Source organism: Dysidea avara, chromosome 2 (assembly GCF_963678975.1).
Source record: "Dysidea avara chromosome 2, odDysAvar1.4, whole genome shotgun sequence".
Classification (NCBI taxonomy): Eukaryota; Metazoa; Porifera; class Demospongiae; order Dictyoceratida; family Dysideidae; genus Dysidea; species Dysidea avara.
Genome location: NC_089273.1, coordinates 21196602 through 21206579, shown reverse-complemented (window position 1 = coordinate 21206579; position 9978 = coordinate 21196602). Strand labels below are relative to the sequence as shown.

The window sequence follows — 9978 nt, the reverse complement described above, 5'->3', positions numbered from 1 at the left end:
ATTGTGAATATGTACACGTAGTAAGAGTTGGTATAAATACCATTAAGTTGTAGGCATACTTCAAATCAAACCTGCTAATATAATTTTGCCATCCAAGACAAGTGAATATAACTGTGCCAGAGCCTTTGCCAGTCAGGGCCATATCAACATTATGGATTCAAAATAGCACATGTGACTAAGTCCTTATTGTGTTTGAAGCACCAATAGAAATTTTCAGCTTTGGTATGGCAGGATGATCAGAATGGTATGACTATAAGACTCAACCATTACATTTCCTTTTAGCAACAGTGCCTCGTTAGATGTTCCATTATAGTAGTTGATTATTTTATTATAGTATTTTGATTTTAATAAGTCATGCTCTTATTTAAAATTCAATCACTTTCATTGACTTTTAAGAGTCCAGCCTTTGATTCCCTATGCTCTTTCTTATTTTCATCACCATTATACAGTATAAAGTACAATCATACATGTAGCTACCACTACTTACTGTATGTACTGTAAATAGTTAGTATTTGGTAGGTATGTGCTTTATTAATCCCTAGATACTCCCTACGTGGTTTAACTGATCTTTATATAGTTTATTGCATGTATCAACATGATAAAATAATAAACCACATGATGAATATACGAACATTAAAATAAACATGCATGATGTCTGATTACAAATGAAAAGCGAACAGTTGTACAATATTAGTGTCAGTATCAAATTATATAAATTGTTAACACTTGTCATTAAAAGCATTCCTTAATTTATTCCAAAATCCAAAATGGTATGTGCAATACCAAAGGTTTTTTCCTTGCTTATTATTAATAAGCCTTCTGACAGATCTTTTACAAGATGATGAGCACACTGATGAATCCTCCTCCCGTAAATAACTACAAGATGCCCTGAACTGTCTTAGACGTTTTTTACATTTACCTTTTCTTAAACACTTTTGGACAGATTTTCCACAAACAACTAATAACAAAAAAATGATACTATAATACATTATTAAAATTCGATAGCAGTTAACAAGTAGGGATACATATGAACAGATGTTGTGCTTAATATATGCCACAAAAGAAATACCCTGTGTAAAAAAACAGCTTGGTCATAAAACTTTGTGTACTTGATAAAATACAACATAGCTAGTTCAGAATACATCTATGGTACTGCCCAAATGCAATGTTGTGAACACTAACTGCGTGCGATAAAACAACTCACTAATAAAGGCAGGGGTGGTGGGAGAAGGGGGGCTGCAGCCCCTGTGAAAAAAGGGGGGCTTAGACCCCCTAAAAATTATCTGTAGCTGTGATCAAGAGCCTAGGCTTAATCACTGTACATCATTCGAGATACTCTAATAGAGCAGTCACTGTATTCTTCAAGGAGCAGTGTAGCAAGCTACATATGTAGTTATAAATAAGGAGATATAGTCTAGTTGGTAGATGATAACTATTGCCAGAAGGTAAGGCCACATAAACTTACATTTTCCTCACCTCATCAAGGATTTTTTGCACCACTGGTGGCTTAGTGCAGCCATCCAGTACCTGTTTAAGTTGGTACCTTACTAGAGCAGTCTAAGAAAACTACAGTCTGAGTCATTTTAGCTAACTAATTTAGCTATCTAGTTAGTAAAAATAAAACAAAAATTCACCCTCCCACATTGGTATTTTGAGTACAGGAGGATGAGAAACTAATAATTTGGCCTAATGACCTTTTTTTTTTGTTGGGTCTTCGACTTATAACTAAACCATGGCATCACCAAACTAGGCCCCAAGCCCCCTAAATATAGGTGTCTCCACTGACTCTGAATGGCAGCTTTTTCATTTGTGAGTAACGAGATGGCTGCCATCTCTAAAGAACTATGAATGAAACGGCTGCCACACCCCTTTAGCTTGTGACATTTCATTAGGGTGGTACTGTATATTGTCACTAAGGGGCTCAAATTAGGTATCAGCATAACAATATAAGGTATAAAATTCATCCATTCCTTACTTCAACTATCAATTACTACAGGCATTCCGCTTTGTTTTCAGCTTTGTTTTCCACCCATTATGTAGCATTACAAAATGGTCTTTAATGATGAATAGTCTTGGAGTTATAACAAGTACTGTTTGTACAGCGACAATAAAGGAAAATAAATTACAGTTGCTTAATTAATTGATCATAACTCATGACTGAAACAAGCTGTGAAGACGGACATAGCTCAATCTGTTTACCATAAACTGGCAAATCCATTAAGGTAAAGTGTTTTCCCTGTACTTTTCTGTGTGGCAAAGGAGACCTTTTTCAAAGAAATGACGGTGGCAAAGTTTGTTTTTACTGCACCGTAAACAAATGCCCATAATTCATCTTCGCTTTGCTATACACTCTACAAACATGAAATTGATAGTACATAGATTATATTGCTTTGAGCTTTGTATCAGCATGCACTGAAATGATTAAAACGTGTGTAATTTTATATGTAGCACATGTGATTCATTTAAATACATTATACCTGTACATTTTAATAGCAAAACAAAATTTTCAATATGACCAGTTTTTTTTGTTCAGTCAGTCACAATTATGCGATGGTGAAACCACCATAAATTATAACCAATCAACACCATGTTTTTTTAATGCCTAGCCTGCTGCCAAGCTATTATGAAAGAAAATTATGGTCAAAAAAGTGTAACTCTCTATACTGTATGATTCTGCTGACTGTTTTATTTGAGTAGGTAACTGCTGTATCTTGATGTCAACTAATGTAAATTGTAATTATGCTCACACCAAAATAAATTTTATTAAAACTATTGAGCAAACATGCACCAACATTTTTAAAGCAAATAATAAGTTTGCTTATTATTAAGTAATATTGCTCTTTCTTGCTGATGACTTTTCACTACGATTGAAATACTCTTATAAAGCATTTACTTAATTACTGCATATCAGATGCATTCTAATAGAACAGTCATGTTCAGGGGTTAATCTGGGGGGGGGGTGATGGGAACAGGCCCCCCTGGGTTAGCTATTGCCCCCTCTAGGTTTATACCTAAAGCCTTGAGAAATGGAAAGGTTTAAGTTGTATAATCGAATGGTTAATATTTAATGGCATCACAGTTAAATTTCACCAAAATTGAGTATACTTACACCTACATTTTCAAAAACTTCCCGGGGGAGCATGCTCACAGACCCCCCCTAGAATCCGAAGCAGCTTACTTTTCCCCCCCTAGCTTAATATTCTGGGTTGAGCCCTGATGTTACATAGTACTTTGCTTATGATGCCATTACGCTCTAGCCATCCATCTGGTTAAGATACTAGCAGTGCTAATGTTGTACAGGTGATATCTCATTATCTTTTTACAGAGCAACGGTACAATGATGAAAGGGATTTTATGTAGTTAATATCACGGTCATTACACTTAAAATTCCTTCACAGAGTAAACGCTAACAAATTTTACTAGGAGAATTATGAAATACCATTAGATCGACTGTTGTATCAAAGTAAGCAAGCTTTGAAACTACCATAAGCCAGTTGTGCGAATAGCAAAATGAAATTGCGCTGGTATAAAATAGACATAATAGCAGTTAAGAAACAGATATAATCAACATGATTACAAACATAGTAACATACCCCCTGGCATGGAAGTACCATTACCAGCACCTTTAACTGAGCCTAGTTCAGGTTCACTAATGATATCATCACCAATTGAAAATATCCATTGTCCTAGTATTTCAGCATTTGAACCTTTATCAAGTTCAATCACTTTTGGAGTGAGTGTATATTTCATCAGAGACGTAACACTACCACCACTCGTCCCTCCTTTGTTGAAACCTACTTGGACTTGACTATCACTTAAATCATTATCTGAATAGTCATAAAAGTCTGCATCAAACTGGTACCAGTTTAATCCATTGTCCAAATAATGGAAAATAGCAATAGTGGCATTTACATCATCAGTGGCCAGTACAACTTGAAATGTATTGTTCTATTAAAAGGCAGTAATATCAAAGTATTGGATGGTCTCTTGTACTTATTAAATACATATACTATAACTTAAGTTATAATTCAAGCGGTAAACATTTCAAGCAATAACAGTTATCTTCTGTAATAAAAACCTCAGAATTTATCAATTTGTGACTGGATTCGTAAAAATCTGACATAATTGCTTAAGCATAATTTTACAGTATAAAGCATTCATTACAATGGGTAAAATACTTGAGTATTATTATTATTTAAAAAAACGTATAAACGCTTTGTTCTTTGTGAAGAAAGGCTGATTATCATCTTATTTACCACCTTAAGAGGAGTTTATTTCATTTCAGTAAACCTACAAGAACATAATTATGTTATTCGCATTTGTTAAAGTCATGCCGAAAAGATAGTAGAAACTCGATCTTTCTTCACTGATTTAATCACCTGAAGTGAAGAAAGGTGATAGTGATACAAAGAAATACTTACTCAGGGTGACATTGTAAACCACTTAAACTAGCCAAACTAATAAGTACAAGATTTAACGGATTAGATTACCTGATTGTCTTTGATTTTAACCAATAACTGATCTGATTATTGCCAAGGAAACTCTGGTACTTCAGCATATTTTACTAACATTTTATTTATTTGTTTTTAAACCAGGTGCGCGCCCACTTTACTGAAATTGTTTTCGTAAAAGTGTTTGTGTGTGTACCTATCTACCTATCTATGTTTGTCCGTACGCACCCACGTGAGCAAAATCGTTAAATAATGGTAAAAGCAGCTTTACGTAAGAAGTAAAAGTGAAATGAAGTCTATATTAAACTTCTGCACAGGTGAACTTTGCTCTGAGGTGGTTTCTTTTCGGCGGACTGAAATACAGGTGTGATGACTTTCCTCAGACTACCTTCCCCTTGAGGTTTTCAGGCATTTAGCAACTGAAAAACAATGGTGCAGGCCTCGTGCACTACCAGGAATAGCCTATCGCTTCGAGTTAAAAGGGGGCATATCCGTTATGTTCGCGAACGAAAATGAAGAGTAGCTTTGAGGCTTTGTCGAGAGAATTTGTGGGAAAAAAATGTTAGTCACACTATAAAACAGTTTAGAAGATACTTCTGTGCATAATATGTTGGTAAAAGCGGTTTGTTTACCAAACGCTTCCTTAGCAGTGCATAGCAATGTAAATTAACGAATTATGAATATTTCATGAATTACAAAATACGAGAATTAGCTAATAATGTTATTGCACAACCCAAAACTAACCCTATTGTAAAAAATATTAATAGTAATATATAGTTGGTTAATTCATAGTAGCATATACTGTCTATAGTTAATTCCAGATGAGTTAGCTAGCTGCATGGCGCCTGGTTTTTTAGAAGTAGCACAACATCAACTTGTTCTAATTTATTTCTTACTGCTGTTTTGTCTTTGTTGTAAAAAAAATATTTATTTAATATATATGTGACTGTATCAGCAAAAACCAGACCTTTTGGAGAAATGACATTAAAAGAAATTACACACGATAAATGCAATTTTTAATTGAGCCATTAGTCAGGGAATTAAAAGCAAGTCTTGAATCAATTAAACTTATATTCCCTTGCTCATGGAGAGTTTGAATATAATTTCTGTAGCCCCAATGGTATAAGTGTCATGTGTTTGTTTACGGTGCAGCAAGCATAAGCAAGATCATTATTATTTCTTCATTTAAATTGCCTTCATACTTAGGCATGCTGTACAGTAATAGGTGAAACACACGTAGCTAATCCATTACAATCACCAATTGCTTTATTAGAAGTACTTTCAATCTTCCACAGTACTATCCTTTCCATTCAAATACAGTGTACAACTACCAATATATATATATATACCCTTTAACAGTCAACCTACATACAGTACTGGAGTTTATTTTAGATGACAGTATGCACACTTGCACACATAACAATAATAACCTTATCTGAATGGCCATGAAAATATCCAACTTGATCCCATGTAGCAATAACAGCCATATTAGCCTTAAAGGGTGCATTGTTGAATTTCCCAAAGTTTGCAATACTAACATCTTGATTAATAGCTTTTAAAGTAGGATCATCAACATCAGTGATATGCCTGTAGTAGATGTCTCCTACTCCGGAAGTGTCGACATCTGCTAGAAATGGTGCAATTAATGATCCATCAGTGGGAGAGGGAAATGGATTAATTTCTGATGCAAACTGGTCAGTAAAGTGATCCAATGCTAAGTAACCATCAGTGGTAACCTATGCAAATAATGTGACAGTATAGACTAAAGTTACCAAGGAATCCATCACTATTCAAAAAAATTTAACTGATTTCACATTAATACATTGATTTCATCAGTTTTAAAATCAATAAAGCTTGCAAGATTTCACCATGTCTTGACAACTGAATTTAATTATACAATTGAAATGGTAAACTCCTTGGAAATTGATTGTATTCAATAATCCTGTAAACACAGCACCGCAAAATTCACTGAAAACACAGGCAATGAACATTTACTAGGTATAATTTGTACATTGTATTTTATGACAACTTATAGCAACATTTGTACGACATGCAAAAGGATAAAAAAGTAACTTATATCTCAGTAGCATTGTTTGTAAAGTATACTTTCAAGCATCAAGGATTTGGGTCACCCATATAGTTAAGAATGTACACAAACTTCAAGCTTTATGGACTACACAAATCACAGTAGTTTACTGAGACTAACATACTGTACTTTTGCAGTGAACACACTTAATTCAGATTATGAGAAGGTAATTATACGAGCTACAACTATTAATTGGTAAGTAAACACGCATAGGTGAGCATAATTTATAGATCCTAATCACTTAATTATCTAAGTGTAGATCCACTTATACTGTGTATGTCATATAATCTCCAAACAACATCCAACTGTTACAAAGTAAGCCGGGCATGCAAAATAATCAATGCTATCAATCAATGGACATGCAAAACTATAAAGTGCTTTTTCAACTGTTCAGAGAAGTTATAAACCTACACTGTACTAAACTCAAACGACAAAGGTATAAATAGGAATTACTTTCTTCACAACTGTACATGTGTGTAATCATATAAAAACACTTTAGGGTAGGCACTTTTAAAAGGGGAAATGCTAAGATACCAAACAGCAAACACAGCAACCATAAAGCCATAAAAATAAATTCTCCATAACCACAAACTTACAAAAGGGAGAAAGTCTGTAGAAAACCACATGCTGGGAAAGCTGGTATTTTATTGACCATGACAGAGGACTCAACATGAATATAATAAATTATGGAATTTCGCTGTCAAAACCCATCACAGCTATATAGTCTACTTTTACAAAACTGCTCTTCCCAAGCCATATCTATGGTGAGCCACACACACTATACTTTGGCCAATAAGGAATTAGTGAAACTTCAACTTGCTAAAATTGTGTTGAATTAACAAGGTAATATGCACATAAAAAGTATTAATGGTGCAGCAAATAGTGTCAGGTATATCATCATGAAAATTTTGTACTAAGCTAGTACATGCTAATACTTGGATCAACCTCATGCTATAGTGGTGCTTCAACCATACATCTTACATTTTACTTTCCATTATTGAATGCTAAAACTATGTGCACACACTTATATCAAATGACTATAGCCATACCTTCTTGACTACAGAGTGGGAGACGACGACAAAAAACACATTAAGATGGCTTACTTATACAAATATGGCTCAAAACTATTTTAAAGGGCATACACATCTATGGCTGAGTCCTTAAAAACATTACTGGTAATACTAGCAGCTACTCAATGGACAGTGAAGGTAGTGTTTACTGATATGCTAGTCACATTGGCTACTTGCATATAGCAATGCTCACACATCATTAAACAACATTAAAAGCTTCTAGCTCTACAACATTAGTAGGGTTTCTAAAATTTAGTTATTAAAAACAATTATCACATTTGTCTAGTAGCTATTAATGAAATCAACCATGAGCACCTGTGTAAGTATGTGCATTGTTGACGATCCCTTCTTGTTTTGTGGCTTTTTTCAGCGATCCCTATTCCTATTTTAAAATTTCCAATTTTTTATTCATCTATTGTAGGGATTATGAAGGTTTTGGCTTTTCTGACCATGCTAAAGCCAGCCTCATTTTCCTTCATGACAGCTTGGCAGTGCTGGATAGGTATAGTCAAGCCCAGAAATGTCTACAGAGTGATCCCAAACCCTTCCAACAACATTCAGCAGGGCTTAATTTTTAAATAAATAACAGGTCATCACTGATGGACCTTCAGTTTACTGTATAATGACCATAACTACAGTGTTGTATGTCTTGCTTTCTGTTAGACACATGCTTTTGTACACATGCAGCAGCACTGTAAAGCAAATCAAGCCCGTAGTGTTATTGTCATTGTGAAGACACATTTTAGCCTGTCAAGTCACCGTGAAGAATAGGTAAAGCTATAGTTATCAGTAGATGTCTTCCACAAAAAATGCAAACCTTCTTGGTCTCTATTATGAAGTACTACTGCACTATTTGACTAATTTGTTTTAGATAAGACAAAAAAACTAAACTTAATATACTTCAAATGAGACAAATATCAATGACTTAAGGTCACACATGCATGGAGCACAAACAATAAATATAATTTAGCAATGAATTCCAGTCAATTACTATTATAATAACCTTCTGCAAAAACTAAGCAGTCTCTAGTTGACTAATAAGTTTGCGCATGCTGAATATCATTAGATAAGGTATGAATATTGCTGTACAAAAACTACAGTGTGTCAACTAAACCTCGCAAGTCATTCAGGGCTGAATATTCAATGTTTGACATCTTGAAAATAATTTGTAAATTGTTGCAAATTAATGGACCAACTCTTGCTTAAACAATACTGCAGTGACAGTGAATTCCCAATAGTTACAGCTGCAATATCAATTTTCACTGCTGACAAGGTTGTCTAACGTACAACAGCAGTTAGCACATTATTGGTGTGATTTTTTTTTTTTTACAGCATCATCATAGCTAGATTAAAAGCCCCACCAAATATATTAGTGATCACTGGTGGCAGCTTGCACTTCACTTCATGCATCCCCACCAGATCTACATGTTCATAATCAAGCCCTCAGCTACAGGAGCCCGGAGCCAGAGAATTAGCACACTGCAGTATCAATTCAGGCGCGCGCGCGCGCACTCACCAACGCAAACTGCCATGAGAAAGTCGGTGCGATGGTTAATTGACCACACCGCACTATGTAAACTGCCACTCCCAAACAATCGTTCGCGGTTTGCATATTGTACAACATAATTCCCAATAGTGTGTCTATTGTTTAAAGCATAAGCACACCTACAGCAAGTTCAGTCCGTATAAAAGCCAGAGCCGGCTAGCTACCGGCATGCAGACGCGCATCACCTATACGTATACAGTACTAACTCAGGGCTAATCTTTATGGAAGCGATTGAATATTTGGCAACAACAAAAAAAGTTACACCATTCACAAACGTATAGTTAGCCATAAATAACTCTGTACGTGATAGCTAGCTGCTGAGTGAATTACGTGAAGATGAACTCACCCATATGTTGTAGATTCGATCTCCCAGAAAATTGAATCCACCCTTTAGCCTTATTCGTTCAGATCTTTCCATAAACCCTTTAGGCAGTGCTTTATCACCGTGGAAGAGACCAAAATTATAAAACATATCAATCGGAACAGCCGCAGTAAATTCGAAAAGCAACAAGCTGCTAGCAATCACTATCAAGTTCATTGTTACAATTCAATACAACATTCACATTCAACTATAACACCAGATACTGTCACCATTGAACAAGGTGAATAACTACGAAATGCGTCTCTGCTGGCTCATTATACGAATTTCAACAATTTATCATGACATCACAAGACGTGAAGCCATCCATTTTATTACATACTTTCCATACCTCTTCACTTTTCTATAACCACAAACATATAGGCAAATCTTTCCACTCAGTACTTTTTTGTTCGGATAGCTAGTCTCGTGAACCAAGCTGGATCATTTTCGACACTCTACATTGT

The 9978-nt window shown here is 35.1% G+C and overlaps 1 protein-coding gene across 1 annotated transcript; it reads right to left on the bottom strand.

Annotated features, from left to right (window-relative positions):
* Positions 1 to 590: 590 nt before the first annotated feature.
* Positions 591 to 9810, bottom strand: LOC136246829 (nidogen-1-like). Its single transcript, XM_066038399.1, has 4 exons — positions 9500 to 9810; positions 5882 to 6187; positions 3594 to 3948; positions 591 to 958 (listed from the first exon to the last, which is right to left on the bottom strand). The coding sequence occupies exons 1-4, from the start codon at positions 9689 to 9691 to the stop codon at positions 720 to 722; spliced, it is 1092 nt and encodes a 363-aa protein (XP_065894471.1). The 5' UTR covers positions 9692 to 9810; the 3' UTR covers positions 591 to 719.
* Positions 9811 to 9978: the final 168 nt, after the last annotated feature.